The following is a 17,097-nucleotide window of genomic DNA, read 5'->3' on the forward strand; positions in this document are numbered from 1 at the left end:
AATTATTATGTCTCTCTTCTTTTTGATGTTATGTACTTGAGCCTACTTTTTGCTTCATCTAGCAAAAGTTTTACTGATTTAGTTCTCCTTTTAAGAACAATGAATGCCTCCTTTATCTTCAGTATTTCTGAATATAGTTCTAATTTCTTCATTAATCTTTATTTTGAATTTCCTTTTTCTACTCCTACACTTTGCTTCTTATTTTTGTGAGACTTGGAGATCAGTACTTAGGATGCTTATTTCATATTTTTGTTGTTACAGCTCAGGTGTTGGCCATGTAAAGTGAAAACTTTTGATTTCTGTATTTCTCTGATGATGGGCGGTTCTTTCTCATTAGCAATAGAAAGTATAGTTACAAATAAGAGTGTGCTTTGGTTGCCATAAATATATACTATAGAATGTGTCTTGAATCACAGTAATTCATTTCTAATGGTTCTTTTTAAAATTCTGTTTTGATAATGTTTATATAGTTTAAAATGGAGCATGCATGCACATGTGGATGCTGATTAAGCTAGGAAGGATGGAGAATTAGGGGGAAGTGGATGAGACCATTGTTTCCAAATGTTCTTCTTCCTGTGTCTGGAATGGTGGGATGTAGGAGAGAAGCCACTCCCAGAATCCCCACAATAGAACCTTGGGATGTGGAATGGCCATCTTATATCCCACAGTCGCCAATGTAGAGCATGCTCTGAAGGTTCTGTTGAAGTGATTTTCATAAGAAATTCTTTCAAGGTTGATTGGTTGAGATTCCAAGTTGAGTTTCCATTCAGCCAGATATTTGATGTCAATACTCCCCTGAGGTAGTTGGTAATCTGTTCTGCCCTCCTTCATCTGCAGGCTCCAACAGACTGCCATATCCCCTATGTGCATCTGAGCATGTTCATTCATCAAATGAGGCGGCCTAGTTCTGACATATGCACTCCAAGGTTAATGCACACATTCCGCATTTGTCCACATTTTGGGAGTTCTGCGTCCATTGGTTCAGTGATGGGGATCCCTGAAGAAATCATAGACATATCCGTTTACTTGCCAGTCCAGGGTCCAGCTCAGTGTGTCACCCACATCAGCCTACCACACACTGGTGGTTGCAGTTGCTGGATAAGTTTTGTCTCTAGTCCCATCTTGTATGCAAACCAGTGGATGCTGTGGTGGAGCCAAACCATGTCCATCCAACATTCAGCTCTCATGTACACCAGTTGGGAACTGCATCTCAGTCACACTGACCCATATTAGGCCTGCCCCAGCTATGGTTCCTTTGCATGTTGTTTTGAGCAGCAGACTGCTCTTGATGCGTCCTGGACCAGTGTGTCCTGTTCCCAATCCTAATATTCATGAGTGTCAGAGGGTTTGATGGTCCTGTTTAGCTCAGCTCTTTACAATTTTCAGCTCATGTTTGGGCTCCAGGATTGGGTGTCCTGCTTGGATCCCGACTCCAGCCTCAATGTGCACATGGTGAGCTATGCCCGTACCAGCCTGGATTCGGGGGCTGCTTCCTTCGGAGGGAGCACACCGAGGGGGGAAGTCTCCATCACTGGGTAGGTCCAGGGCCCACCCAGTGCCCTCATTGGGCGGTAAATGGGATTGGGGAGGGGTGCAACTTTGGGCCTGGAGATTTAAACTTCCAGCAGTTGGGAGGCTGCTGGTGGGCTCTAGGATAGAGTGTCCTGCTCAGATCCCGACTCCAGCTACCATGTGCTCCTGGTGAGCTGTGTCCAGGCTGTGCCTATTGGCCACCCTGCCAGGGAACTCTGGGGTATTAGGTTGTCTGAATCATTGCTCAGATAGCTCCAGGTTGATTCCACTGTGCTTCTGAGATATGAGTCAATCCTAAAGACTCCCAATGGCAATAACTCTTCCTCTGAAGAAATTGTAATCCCTTAACAGTACTGGTTGGTGAACACCAGTTCATGCAAAAGCTTGTCCAGCAGAATATCGTATTACCAGACATGATGATGGATCAGGAGACTGGTCACATTAGGCAGGGCCATAACATTAACTAGCACTCGAGAACCATAGCTGGGAGTAGATTCTGTGCAGGATGTGTGGGTCACACCCTGTGGGAATTCTAGCCCCACTGGTAAGCCCAAGAGTTTGGGTGGTTTTGGACTAAGCTGGGTGTGATGAAGGAGCCTGCCATCAATCACAGGTTAAAAAACCCGCAACAGTCTACACTGGTCAAGGCAGCAGCACCCGGATGTGCATCCTGAATAGGGTGTGGGGTGGACCGGGTTGCAACATTCACCAGCTCATATAAGGCCAAATGCAAGGCCAGACTGTGCTGGACATTGGAAGAAAACCCATTGGCATGTATGAGAACTGGTTCTGGGAGTGGATCAAGTGGAGGAACTTGGGAAACTCCCTTAGCGAGGCATAGCTCCCGCTGATGAACACGTGGTCCAGACTTGGGGGTTGGACAAGCTGAACAAAGTAGCTCCAACAGTTGGCTAATGTGTCAATTGGTAATGGAACAGGATGTACTGGGCAAGACTGAGCAAACCTTAGCCTACAAGTGAAACTAGAGACCAGGATGGAACACAGGTCATGCCAAGCTAGGCTCTTGCACCTACTGGTCTACGTGAGTTAAGGACGCTAAGCCACAGTGTCTAAGGTAGAGGCCAGGACAAGTGAGGGGCCTCTGCCAAGCTGAGCAAACACTGGTAGGTGCATGATCTATGGCAGGGAACCCGCCCACTGGGGAGTTAAGGGGAGACCCTAATAACTGGGTTGAGGTTCCCACCAAGGGGTGCATGTGCTGGAATGGGGGCTGTGTTCTAACTAGGAAACAGTTGTAGTCTCCCATGGCACTAGTGTGGACTGGGAGAGGATGCACCAGGCCAGGTCAGACCCCAACACTATCTGGTGTCCTGGAGAACCAGGATAGATCTGGGACTGAGTAGGCTGGGTCTCAACTCCCTTCTGAGCCATGTGTGAGCTGTATGTGGGTATGGACGAGCCATGGCTGGGCTGAAACATCCAACAACAAGAACCAGAATGGGTTGAAGGCCAGCCAAGAAAAGCCACTGTTCCTACTAGGACAGGAGGTGAACTGAGTAGGACTGGCCCATGAGCCCCCTGGTATGAGCAAAATCTGGCATTGGGAGGAGTTCTGATGGAGGATCATGGGCAAGTCCTCTGGCAGGACACAGTCCCTGCACGTAAGCGCAAGAAGCATGATAGGAAACAGCCCAGAACAAGCTATGGAAAGTTTCCCACTGGCATACATTTGGCATGAGTCGGGGGCAGACCAGGCTGAATCAGTTCATGTCATCCACTGGCAAATCCGAACACCAGAACAGAGTGTGGGTTGAGCCAGGTTTGGTTGCGCCAAATACCAGTGCACAACGAGGAATGCCAGGGTGAGGTTGCCTGTAGTGGATATGACTGCAGCACCCAACCAACATGCGTGAGAACCAAGAAGAGGAGCAGAGCCAGTGGGGGATTAAGGGGCTGGTCCCCTCACCAGACAGCTACCCCCACTGGAGAGTGTGGGTTGGGATGGGGGCAGACTAGACTAGGCAGGGCTACAACACCTGTTTGCCTCACGTGGACTAGATCAGGGAAAAGTCAGGCTGGACTGATTGTTCCTACTGGTGCAAGCATAAATCAGAGTGGGTGAGGGTTGTTTGGGGTTAGTCACAGCATCAGCTGGCAGAAGCTGGCACTGGGGGGCTAATTCTCTCAAGTCAAATAACAGAACCACCTGTAGAGTGCATAATCCAGAAGTGAGAGAGACCCGGGAGGGAAATAGTGGGTTCCTCCCTCTCGGGTCGCTACTCCCACTGCAGAGAACAAAAACTGGGACGGAGGTTGTGGTGGCCAGACAGAGAGGCACGCAACAACATCTGTGAGGGCTGGATAGTTGAGTTAGTTAGGTGGAACTAAGTTTTAACACCCATTGACAAGTACAAGAGCCAAATGGGATGTGGGACAGACTGGACTAGTCTGCTATACATACTAGCAAACCAGGGTAGGGGGCAGGCCTGGTGGGGGTTATTGTGGGTCGCTCCAACTAGGCTGCAGCTCCCATTGGTTGATGTGAGGGCCGAGTGTGTGCTGGGCAGAAGCAGGCTGGACTGCAACACCCATTGATTTCAGTCGAAAACAGAAGCAACCCAGCAATTGCAACCACCAGCTGATCGTGGTGATGGACTGTGCTGGGCCCTGTGCTTGCTAGAACATACAAGAATCTGGTCTGGGAATACCTCAAAGTTTCTTTGGCGATTCCCCCCATTCGAACTGCTGGACTCAGAACCCTAACCAAGAAAATACAAAGGAAAGAACAAGTCAATCAACCACCTCAGCTATATGTTGGCAGCTAAATACTGGGCAAATGAAGACTCTATGATGGACTATGCCAATCAGTGGATTCTTCAACAACCTCATCGAGCTGGGAGTGGCAAAACTGTCAGCAATTTATAACTGGTGAACTATTAAAAATACTTGAGCAAGTATCTCAGAGTATGCCCCACATCCGGGACTTGGGGTGGGTGGGATACTGGGTGGGGCTTCTCCCTCAATAGCCCCCTTTACCTCAGGTACAGGAAGGAAACAATATGGACATAATAGTGTTACCCACTTCCCTATTGCCCCTGAACCTTTTTTTTTTTTTTTACCGTAGTTTACTGTGTAAAGATTGTCAACAATACAATAATTTAATAAAGAAAGAAAGACAGAATCATGGTGGGAGGGTTTAGGGAGGGGTTGGAGAACCCAAGTACCTATGAAACTGTGTCACATAATACAATGTAATTAATGAATTAAAAATAATAATTTAAAAGAGAAAGACAGAATATATCGCAGCTCTTGGGCCAACCAGCAGAAATTAGTTCCACAGGTTGAGCCTATGTATTGCCCACATAATCTGCCTCCAGACCTAGTTCTTTTGCATGCCTGTCGGTATCATGAACCAGCCTAACATTATCTTACTCTTCTGTGAAATTCATTGGCAGTAGTGTAATCTTTCCCTGCCAGACAGACCCCCCGGCTCTGCCTTAAGTGTGCATTGGTTGGTGGTGGTAGTCCATGTTAATTATCCCAGCTCATTTCTCCCATGTGGGCATGTGTATTCATCTGACCCAGAAATTTCCTCAGTTATGGCTTCCAAACCACTAGGTGTTAGCCCCCTCATTTACCTGCAAGTAATGTGGCTTTTGTCAATAGAAGTCTTCCACAAGTCATTCCTTAGCTGCAACATACTCCTTCAGTGGTCCTGTCTCCCACACATCCCCCTTACCCCTTCTCCTGAGCAATCCATAGTTCCTAATTTTGGGAGTCAAGCATCCCAGCCTAGCTGCTTAAATGCATCTTCAGACATGCTGACCTGCGTTGAGAGTGTAAACGTGACCTTGGATGCACTGTCAGCTCTTGGCTGGTGGTGGGAAAGGCATAGCCCAGCCTGGCTACTTAAAGGTGGCTTGATCCATCCTGGCCTGGGCTAGGTGCCAAACTGGACCCTGGACCACACTGGCCAACTTTGGCTGAGGTAAGGGGCACAACATGGTCTGGTTGCTTAAAGGAGACTTGACCCATCCTGGCCTTGGCATGTGCACCAAAGGAACTCTAGTACCAATGGCCACTTTTGGCTAGTTGGGGGAAGGAAAGAACAAGGCCTGGCTGCTTGAAGGCAGCTTGAGCCATCCTGGCCTGGATTGTTTTAATGAAGGACATTGCAATGGATATAAAGTGGTATATTATTGTGGTTGCCATTTTCATTCATTTAATGATCAATCATGCTGAAAATCTTTTTGTGCTAATTTATTAGCCTTTTGGTTATCTTCTTTGTAGAAATATATTTAGTTCTTTGTCCATTTTGGTATCTGTTTTTATTGCTTTTGAGTCTCATGGATTTTCCTGCCAACATGCCTGAGACCACCAGGGGATGAGGTGTCAATGTTCTTGGGCTGCGAGAACCACCGGGGACAGTCTGAGGGATCATGTCCACTTACCATAATGTGATCACAACTCATTCACTGGGAAAGGAGACAGCAGAAGGGCAGTCTCAGACAGCCCTCTCATACAACAAGGACACTGTAATTAAGTAGAAGCCATGTCTATCCCTTTAGAACTCCAATCAATTCAAAGGTCAAGTACTGCAAACATGGCTCTAAGTCATGCTTCATGGTCATAGGCAGATTGGCTGTTAGTCATGCCCCCCAGGTAGCGTTTGAGTTGACAGTCATACTGTAATACATGCTTATTTAATTTGTGACTGATGCACAAATTAAATGAAAATTGACCTGTAACTCTACCATGCACTGACCATAACAACTTTTTCAGTGTCGCAACTATGTTTAATGTTGGGTAGCAATTCTAAAAAGCAGTCCACACTGAGTGTGCTATAATGTGTGAAGAGGAGTGAAACCATGATGACTACAAATAAGCCAATAATGCCATTGCTAAGCTACAATTTGTTTTTTTTTTTTTTAAGGTTTATTTATTTTATTTTCATTACAAAGTCAGATATACTGAGAGGAGAAGAGACAGAGAGGAAGTGGAGCTGCCGGGATCAGAACCAGCAGCTATATGGGATCAAGGCGAGGACCCCAGCCACTAGGCCACGCTGCTGAGCCCACTACAACTTGTTAAATGTGTTTTTTCAACTTATTTTGATTGGAAATTGAGATTTACAGAGAGAAGGAGAGATAGATCTTCCATCCTACTGGTATAATCCCAAAGTGGCTGCAGAAACTTCTTCCAGGTTTCCCAATCAGGTGCATGGTCCCATGCTTTGGGCCTCCTTCTACTGCTTTCTGAGGCCATAAGCAGGGAGCTAGATGGGAAATAAACAATCAGAATATGAACCAGTTCCATAGGAAGGAGAAATAGAAAATTTGGAAACAGTGATCACATCAACATTTCCCTAAACCTTAAACTTTCCTACCCTGATCATTTGTGTAAACATCATCCACAATAAACAAAAATTCACATATATGTATATATATAGACTTAGATATATAGATATAGATATTTGTTTTGGAATAGCAGATATGCAGAAAGAAGGGGGTACAAAGATTCTCCATCTGCTCTCCCAAAGAGTTGCAATGGAAGGAGCTGGGCCGATGAGAAGCCTGGAGGTTCTTCTTGACCTAGCACACAGGTTCAGGATCCCAAGGCTTTAGGCTGTCCTTTACCTCATTCCCACACCATAGGCAGGGTGCTGGCTGGGAAGTGGATTAGCCAGGACACATACTGGCCATCCACATGGCATCCCGGTTCATGCAATGTGAGGGCTTTGACCCCTTTGCTATTGTGCCATGCCCCGTTCTCAATTTCTCTATATCTGGTTTTCAAATAAATAAATGATTCTAAAACAGGGAAACAAAAAATTACAAATCTAAATGGAAGTTGTGTTCCATTAGGAAATATTAGGTTTTTGTTTTTTTGGTTTTTTTCTAGAGAGATTGTGCTAGTATTATGAGCTTTTTGGATTATTAGGGTTTCCCTATCACTCTTTTTTAAGATTTATTTTTATTTTTATTTTAGAGTCAGATAAACAGAGAGGAGGAGAGACAGTGAGGAAGATCTTCCATTCAATGAGTCATTCCCCAAGTGACAGCAACAGCCGGAGCTACACCGATCTGGAGCTAGGAGCCAGCAGATTCCTCCGGGTCTCCCACAGGTCTCCCATAGGGGTGCAGGTTTCCCAAACTTTTGGCCATCCTCAACTGCTTTCTCAGGCCACAAGCAGGGAGCTGGAAGGGAAGTGGAGCTGTGTTGATTAGAACTGGTGCCCATATGAGATCCTGGTGCTATCAAGTCAAGGACTTTAGCTGCTAGGCCACCACGCTGGGCCCTCTATATCACTCTTTATAATTTGTTAAATAACAGGGCACAGGAAGTTCCATGTGTTGTTCAAATTGGCAACTTTTATCTTTCAAGCTCCTTGTGACCTTAACAACATATACATCCTCTGTTTGGTCAAGAGATGATCAAATTACTTCAGCAGATTGTTCCCAAAACGCAGCCATTTGGGAGATCAAAATCAAAATGAGATATCTCAACCCTGTCAGAATGGCTATTATTTGGAAGAAATTGGTAATAAATACTGGTGAGGAAGTAAAAAATGGGAACTTTTATATATTGCTGATGGAGATACAGATTAAATCAATACATGAAAAATAGCATAAAATTTCTTAAAAATTTAAAAATAAGATTGCTGGGCTCAGAACAGTAAACTAGCAAGTAAATTCGTTGCCTTGAATCTGTGGGGATCCCATATGTACACCGGTTGTAAGCCCAGCAGCCTTTCTTCCCATCCAGCTCTCTGCCTGTGGCCTGGAAAAGTAGTCTACATTGGCCCAAAGCCTTGGGACGCTGCACCTGCATGGGAGACCTGGAAGAGCTCGTGGTTCCTGGCTTTGGATCAGCACAGCGCTAGCCATGAGGCCACTTGGGCAGTGAATCATTAGATGGAAGACCTGCCTCTCTGTCACTCTTTGTATATCTGACTTGGCAATAAAAATAAATAGACCTTTCTTTTAAAAAAGCTTAAATAAAACAAAAAAGATTTAATTTCAATAAGATTGCTGTAAGCTTGCAATCTCACTACAAGTTGTATTTTCTGAGTTATGAACACATTGTATGAAAGAGATAACATCTATTTTATGACAGCACTATTCATAATACACAAGATGTGGAAAAAATTGAGGTGTCCATCATTAGATAATTGAATAAGGAAAACAGTGTATGTGTACAACAACCTGTTTTTCATCTGTGAAAACAAAATTCTGTGTATTATATCAAAATTAGTAAAACTGGAGTATAAGATGTTAAGTGAAATATCCTAAATACAGGGCCTGGCGGCATGGTCTAGCAGCTAAAGTCCTCGTGTTGAACACACCAGGATCCCATATGAGCGCCGGTTCTAATCCCAGCAGCTCCACTTCCTATCCAGCTCCCTGCTTGTGGCCTGGGAAAGCAGTTAAGGATGGCCTAAAGCTTTGGGACCCTACATCTGCCTGGGAGACCCGGAAGAGTTCCTGGCTCCTGGTTTCAGATTGGCACAGGACCGGCTGTTGTGCTCACTTGGCGAGTGAATCATCAGATGGAAGATCTTCCTCTCTGTATTTCTCTCCTCCTCTGTTTATATCTGACTTTGTAATAAAAATAAATAAATCTTTGTTTTTTTTTAATTGTTTATTATTTAACTTCAGTAATTACATTGTATTATGTGACACAATTACATTATGTGGGGTTCTCCCCACCCCTCCCCAAACCCTCCCACCATGGTGGATTCCTCCACCCACCTGCATAACCACAGCTCAAGTTCAGTTGAGATTCCCCCATTGCAAGCGTATACCAAACATAGAGTCCAGCATCTTATTGTCCAGCCAAGTTCAACGGCTTCTTAGGTATACCCTCTCTGGTCTGAAGACAGAGCCAGCAGAGTATCATCCCAGTCAATTGAAAGCTCCAACATACCATCAGCAAAAATTTACATCATTATGGAATTAATTGACATAGTAATGAGTAACCAATATGTTAAAAGTAAATGTGAGTTCCCAGCCACCTTCTGTGACCACCTCACCTATACTTCAATTTTAGTTTATACACAACATATAACATTCAAAACATAACATGTTATACATAACATCACATCATCTTAAATTAAGGCAAACATGTGGTATTTAACCTTTTGGGATTGGCTCATTTCCCTTAGCATTATGGTTTCCAGTTTGGCCCATTTGGCCACAAAGAACTGCATTTTGTTTTTTTTAATAGCCGAGTAGTATTCCATAGAGTAGATGAACCATAGCTTTCTTATCCAATCCTCTGTTGATGGGCATTTTGGTTGCTTCCATGTTTTTGCAATTACTGATTGCATCCTAAATACAGATATACCAATATGATATTTTGTTATGTAGAGTAGCTTAAAGAATCACAAGCAGCAACAATAAAGGTAGGGAAGAAACAATGCTATATATAGGTATTGATGCAAATATGGTTTGTTACATTTGATTTACATCTTTGTCACACAGCGAATGATGATATCCTACTGCAGTTTAAATGATATGTGTTTGTAAATTGTATGATTAAACGTATCCTTTCATTTCATTATATTTATAGTGCTTACCTATGAAATTGTTCATTTTACTGTTCTTTGAATCAGTTACTCAAAAATTAAGATCTTGAATACAATGTGAATTTCAAACGTGTTATTCCAAATGCTTAAGAGAGTAACAGGGGAAAAGGGAAGATTCAAAAGAAGTATCATACTGTTAAATGTATGTATATATGCTACATTAGCTGTCTTTATCTTAAATTAGTAAATAAATTTCTGGAACAAAAGGCAAACCCAGAAAATTGGTAAATGCTAAAGGGCTTCCAGGACATTAAAAAAAAAGGATTAGGTTTGTTACAGCATGGCATTTGTCTTATATGTATATCTTCTGTTCAGCTAGCAGGCTGTGACTGGCTGATACCAACTAATTCTCAGAAGAAGATAGTTCTTTATGAGACTATCATTTGTTTCCCCCCTAAGCTGTAGTTTACTATGTGGAAATTAAAACTTCAGTTTAAGTATGTTATTCCATAAAAAGTAAAGCAAAAACAAAGTAGAAAGTTTTAATATGTGCATACTCAAAAGTGAAAAAAAGAAATATATATAGTTTTATATTTATACACTAGAATTACATGCATATGTATTTCATATTTTTTGTCTTGAGTATGTACATATAAATGTGTTATTGATATATATGATCATATATATTTAATTCCAGTATAAGCTGAAGGAAATATTTATTCATGGATGTAAAGTTTAAAAATGTTTTCAGTATTTCATTATTTCACTTTGAATTAAGAAAACGGAATTTTAAAGTATTTCAGTATGAATGATGAAATCATTAGTAAGCTACTTAATAATTTTCTCGTTATCTTGTGCAATAGAAAGCATTTATCTTAATTATCTAATCTAGCATGACTTTTACCTCATGTGTATCTAAAGATTGCACAATGAACTCATTTTAAGTTTATTAGAGAAAACAGTCTGATACAGAATAAGAATGGAATTATAGCTTCAGAATTGCAAACATGATACAGGACAAAATGTTTTGTTTTTACCTTGTTGCCAAATAGATTGTAAATTAAGCTGCATTCCTAGAAGATGCAAATTGAACACACAGAGAAGAATTAAACTCAGCTTAGTGTTATAGATGCTGAGTTAATATTTCAGCTCATTGTCAGTAAGGTTACTTATGTTAGTTTAGTTGAAAATTAGAGTGGCAATAAAGGAAACTGAGTGATATCTTCCACTTGGAGAGCTATTCTAACGATGCCTTCAGGAGCGGGAGGAGGGCTGTGGTGGCGTCCCCCCGCGCCCCTCAGTAGGCCGCTCTGCTTGCTGCCACCTGCTCTACTTTCGGGGCCCTCCCTGGCTGCCTCAGCTTCCCGCGGGGTGCGGGAGCCCGGCGGGCGCGCTCGGCCCTGCTTCTCCCCCTGCATGTCAGCCTGCAGTGCGAGCGGCCACCGGGACTCGCAGGGTTCCATGGGCGGGCTGGGCCAACACCCAGCGGCCCTCTCAGCCACGATGCCTCCGAGGGCTGAGCTTGGGGGGTGCCGGTGTGTGCTGGCACTGTGGTGGTGTGGCCCCTTGCCAAGTGCACCCCCGACACACCCCTCACTACTAAGTTTTGTTGCATGTTTCAAGGACCAACTGTGAGCCTGCTCCTTGCTTGTGGCCTGGGAAAGCAGTCGAGTACGGCCCAAAGCTTTGGGACCCTGCACCTGTGTGGGAGACCTGGAGGAGGTTCCTGGTTCCTGGCTTCAGATTGGTGCAGCACCAGCCATTTTGGCTCACTTGGGGAGTGAATCATTGGACGGAAGATCTTCCTCTCTGTCTCTCCTCCTCTCTGTACATCTCACTTTGTAATAAAAATAAATAAATCTTTAGAAAAAAAAACAACAATACCTTCAACCGTTCATTAGAATTAGAATCTTTATAGAGAAAACAGCCTTTAAGAGAATCAAGAATATTCTGTTGTAATGTTGGAATTGCAAAAGTAATACAACACTAGATGTTTTCATTTAACTGTTACTCCGTGATGCTGTATAAGTTGTAAATTAAACTACTTCCATAGAAGTTGCAAATTAAATATACAGAAAATGCACTGTCAGTGTTTCTATTTAATGACCCAGAAGTGAGGAGACATGTGCTGTTACAGGTGTTGGTGTCATTTGAAGATGTGGCTGTGGACTTTACCCGGGAAGAATGGCAGACAATGGACAGTACTCAGAGGACCCTGTACAGGGAGGTGATGCTTGAGACCTATAACAATCTGCTGTCCTTGGGTGAGTGAAACTGTCATGCCTTAAAGAACACTTCTGTATAGTTTGCTAATGAAAGGGAAGTTTATAAAGTGTAGTAGTTGGTAGGACTAATGGTGATTTCAAAAAATCTGCATCATTCTCCATTCACAGGGTACTGCATGACAAAGCCTGATGTGATCTTCAAGTTGGAGCAAGAATCAGCACCATGGACAGTGGAGAACTCTGTCAAGCAGAGACTTCCAGGTAGGTCAGCAGGGAAGTTGATACTTTTTTCAGTAAATGATGACCTGAATTATATTTGATTTTTACTTTGAGTTTCTTCCAGAAGAACAGCTGTTGAAACACAGGCATTCTATAGTTTCCATGTATAGGTTTATTCTAGCAATTTGCCAGCCTGTCACCATAAATCTGGAAGTATATACGGGTCTTTTCACAATCCCAAACACTTGAATCACAGCTGCCATCACCCAAGATATATTTTCAGGAGGTTGTATTTGAAGCAGAGTAGCCAGGAAAAGACAAACTAGTGCTAAGATAGGATGTAAGATACCCCAAACTTTATTTTGAATTTTTATAACATATTTTCTGTAATATCCCACTTTAAGTTAAATACACAATGTCACGTAATTGAAATTTTCATTTTAAAAAATGGGTATTATGTTAAGGCATTAATAGGTGAGATGTAATGTCCATTTGATAATGCTTACAAATGTCCACATTTTACTAACATTAAAATATGCTGTATCTAAAATGCAACAAATCTCATTGACTTCATGTTAGCATTTGAAAAGAAACATTTAGATGTGATTCATAGATATGGTTACTCTTTTCCTCATTTCAGATCCCCATAGAAAGAATGAGCTGCTTGGAGCTAATCAGAAAGGTCAAGAAATAATCTTCAGGTAAGTTTTAATCACAAAAATTACATAATAACTGAAAAGAGAGCTGCATTGCCACAAAGATGCTTAGCATTAGCTTTGGCCATAATTGCAGCACAATATGAAAGGAAAATTATACAAAAATTAGACTTGAGAAATAGGGTTTCATTCTTTCTTTCTCCTTTTTTCTTTTCAGCTGTCAGAGGTGGGAAGCCACATGAGTGACAAATTTGAAGAAACTGGCTTTTTCTGAACTCATGTATGAAGTGTAGGGGAGTCATTCACATAAGTCATTTGTAAAGATCAAACCTGAGGGCATGGCATGGTAGCCTAGTGGCTGGCTCTTGCTGTGCATACACTGGGATCATATATGGAAGCTGGTTTGTGCCCTGGCAGCCCCACTTAACATCCAGCTCTCTGCACATTGCCAGAGTCCAGCTTAGCCAAGTTCAGAATTTAAGAATGGTGCTTGGAGTAGGCATAGAAAACAAATGGACCACTACAGTTTCAGGATCATAATGGACAAGGCAAGAGAGCTGTCCTCTTTTTTTATACAGAAGCCTTCACAATCTTTGGCACCTACTTTTCACACCTGGTCAAATGGGCATTCCTAAGGATAGTTCTGCCAATTGTTTCATGTTGAGGCAGGATCAGCCGCCCTAATCCTGTGGTCAGGGAGTTCTCAATAGATAGTACATGTCAATCAGTAACACATTCCTATTACAATCCTGATTCTACAACTTACTCTTGAGTCAGTTAAGGGAGGAAGTGTACCACAGAAGGAGGGACTTAAAGATTAGTCAAAGAGGGAAAGAATAGATTTCCACTATACCTAGGGATTTAACATCCTTGATTAGCATATGGTCAAGGTGGGAGGATAAGCCTAAGCATAGATTTCTGCTAGGTGTAGGGACTTAATATTCTTGAATTTCATATGACCAGAGGGCCAGCTGAGGGAGCAGGAATAGTAAAAGGCCCCTTTGCTAAGACGTTATCACCAACATCATCTTCTTTTCTTTTAAGATTTATTTATTTTTTAATACAAAGTCAAATATGCAGAGAGGAGGAGACACAGAGAGGAAGATCTTCCGTCCGATGATTCACTCCGCAAGTGAGCCGAAATGGCTGGTGCTGTGCCAATCCGAAGCCAGGAACCAGGAACCTCCTCCAGGTCTCCCACACAGGTGCAGGGTCCTCGACTGCTTTCCCAGGCCACAAACAGGGAGCTGGTCAGGAAGTAGAGCTGGTTGGATTAGAACCTGTGCCCATATGGGATCCCGGGGCATTCAAGGCGAGGACCTTAGCCTCTAGGCCACGCTGCTGGGCCTGCACCAACACCATCTTCTAAGCTCACACTGATCATAAAAACAACTCCACAGTGGCAGACAATGATGAATTGTAGAAATCTCTGTGGGGCTGTCTGGTGTCTATGCAAAGGGAGGTGGAACTGCTTTTCAGGTGGTTCTAGAGATATCCGCTGGGCCTTGTCATGCAGTGGGCAATTCCTTGTAGCCTTGCCTGCAATGGAAAAGTTCTCTTCACAGCTTCGTGTCTGTCGCACTCACTGCATGGACCTCAGCAGCCTGTGGCCTGGGAAAGCTATTGACGACACCCCACGTGCTTATGACTATACACCTGCATGGGAGACCCAGAAGAAGCTCCTAGTTCTTGCCTTTGAAGCAGCTCAGCTCTGGCAGTTGTGTATTTTTGGGAAGTGAATCAGCATATGGAAGATCTTCCTGTGTGTCTCACATCTTCTATGTATATCTGAATTTCCACTAAATATAAATGCATCTTAACAATAAAAACTCAAACCAAAGTGAATATTAGGTGGTGTCTGGACACTGATCCCTCCTCCAATAAGGATAAACCAATGTGAAGCATGAAGAAAGAGCCCAGAACTTTGGTCCCATGTCAGGTAGTTGGGATTCAGGATCTACTGAAGGAGTTTCAAGTCCTGCAGAAAATTCACCTCTTCTGTCAATCCTCCAACAGTTTTCTAAATATAAGGACCCAGAGACTTGCTTCTAAAATGAAAATTGACATGAGAGCAAAAGTGAAAATAGGTAGTTGGTGATTAAAGCCTCTAAATACCTAAAGTGTTATACTTCCTATCTCCACCCCCATTCCCGCCAAATCACAGTCAGTCTGGAAGTTTAGCTGGAGCTGGACAGTGTCTGGAGATTAGGTTAGTGGGAGCGTGTGTTCATGTTTGTGCAGAGGCATGGGGTGCCAAGGGTCATTTCCACAGCTTTAGTACAAACCTTGTGGAGTCTTCTCTTTGCTATGTGCAGCCTCATAGCTCTTGTATAAGAGCCGGCAGTCTGTCTCAAGTACCATATTGTGCACCAAACCAAATGTTTGGAAACCTCAGTGATTCTTTTAACTTATATCGAGAAGTAGGAGTGTGAAATCAGGTAGAAGGATGGGATTCACAGGAATTGGGAGAAAACAGAGGAGTCGGTCCTTTTTCCAGTTCTGGATGCTGTTTTAGTAACCAAGGGTTGGAACAACAATCGAGAGTTACTAACTAGGTGTCCCTAATTTCAAGAAGCACACCACCACCTAATTTTCTCTAAAGGCATGCTTTCCACTTCCCTTCTCTTCCCCTGCTTACATGACCACTTTTGCAATAAAACTTCTCTGTCTCCAAAAAGATAAATTAAAAAATGAATTTAAGATCCAGATCCTGAATGTAATCAATTGCTATTTAGTAGAAAACTGTATTTTCTTTATTCTCCCATACACTTGCTGTTCCTGTGAGGACCCAAGCGAGATTTCAGTCCATGCTTAGGACCTTAGGTCCAGCCACTGTGACCATGTGGTAAGCTAGGCCTGGGCCTGCCCAAGTACAAAGGGTTTCAGTGTTCCTGGTGAGTATATTGGGAGCAGATACACTGAAAACAAGGCAGGCCTAGGCTCCACCCACCTCCAACATCAAGAGGTGGGTGAGACTGGGGGAATGTGACTTCAAAAGTTTTTCATGGTTTGGGTTTCTGTGTAGTGTGTCTGTGTGTGTTTGTGATATTGCATTCATCGTGTCTGTGTGTGCATGTATTAGATCATTCAAGGGAAATTGGTCTGATCATTTCCAAATTTTCTATTTTTCCTTCCTGTTTTAGGTCGGGGTTAAATGATATTCAGAGAAGGTACACCAGGTCTCCCACCTATCCTAGTGCTTAAGTATGGGTACTGGACCCCTGATACCAAACCATGGTGTCAGTGTGGCACACCCTCCATGGTTTCTGTCTAGGTGGTTCTGAAATGATGTCCCTCTCACTGATTCAAGCAAGAGGGAACCCTTTCAGTGTTCATTGGCTAACTTGGTTGACCTTAGAGAATCCATTCACCTAGACATTTGCTGTCATATTTGGCTGGGGTAGTTATCCAATCTTTTCTCTCCTGCTTTCTCTTGGATGATCCAGATGTGCTTTCCAGGCCTCAGTGGGCTTCCATTTCCAGGTGGAGCCAGGCCAGTTGTCCAATACTCATTTTCAACTGAGGAGTACCAGTTCCTGTAAGACCTGAGTCAGTCAATCCTGCCTCAGTGGAGCCTCACCTTGAGCTCACTGAGCTAGCACCACCATGCAGGCATGTGAAGTATCCAAGCCAGGTGACCTGAGGCCTGCCACACCCTCTATACCCAGGACTCGTAGACCAAAGACCCATTGCACTGGCCAGCCAAGGACACAGGCCAAGCAACAGATACAACCCCTGGGCTTCATAAACTGGGTCCATCACACAGCTGTCCCCAAGGGCCCAGACAAGGCTACCAGGGCCCCACTGGATCTCCTGCACCCAGAGATCATGGGTCCAGCACCAACATCCCCCTGACTGCCATGGCTTGCCTCAACTCATTTTCCACCAGCATGTGTTGCAGCCTGGCTGAGTCTAGTCTTCTCCAAATTCCACTTCATGTTGTTGTGTGCTGTGGCCTAACTAAGTACAATCCCTC

At 43.5% G+C, this 17,097-nt stretch overlaps 1 protein-coding gene across 1 annotated transcript in view; it reads left to right on the top strand.

Moving 5' to 3' along the window:
- Positions 1-17,097, top strand: part of LOC101524850 (zinc finger protein 569-like) — a 103,126-nt gene that overhangs the window by 14,139 nt on the left and 71,890 nt on the right. Inside the window, exons 3-5 of the mRNA XM_058668262.1 lie at positions 12,159-12,285; positions 12,415-12,507; positions 13,106-13,166. Of these exons, the coding sequence (XP_058524245.1) occupies positions 12,159-12,285; positions 12,415-12,507; positions 13,106-13,166 (281 nt within the window). The remainder of the gene's footprint in view (positions 1-12,158; positions 12,286-12,414; positions 12,508-13,105; positions 13,167-17,097) is intronic.

The sequence above is a fragment of the Ochotona princeps genome, chromosome 8 (genome assembly GCF_030435755.1).
Source record: "Ochotona princeps isolate mOchPri1 chromosome 8, mOchPri1.hap1, whole genome shotgun sequence".
NCBI lineage: Eukaryota > Metazoa > Chordata > Mammalia > Lagomorpha > Ochotonidae > Ochotona > Ochotona princeps.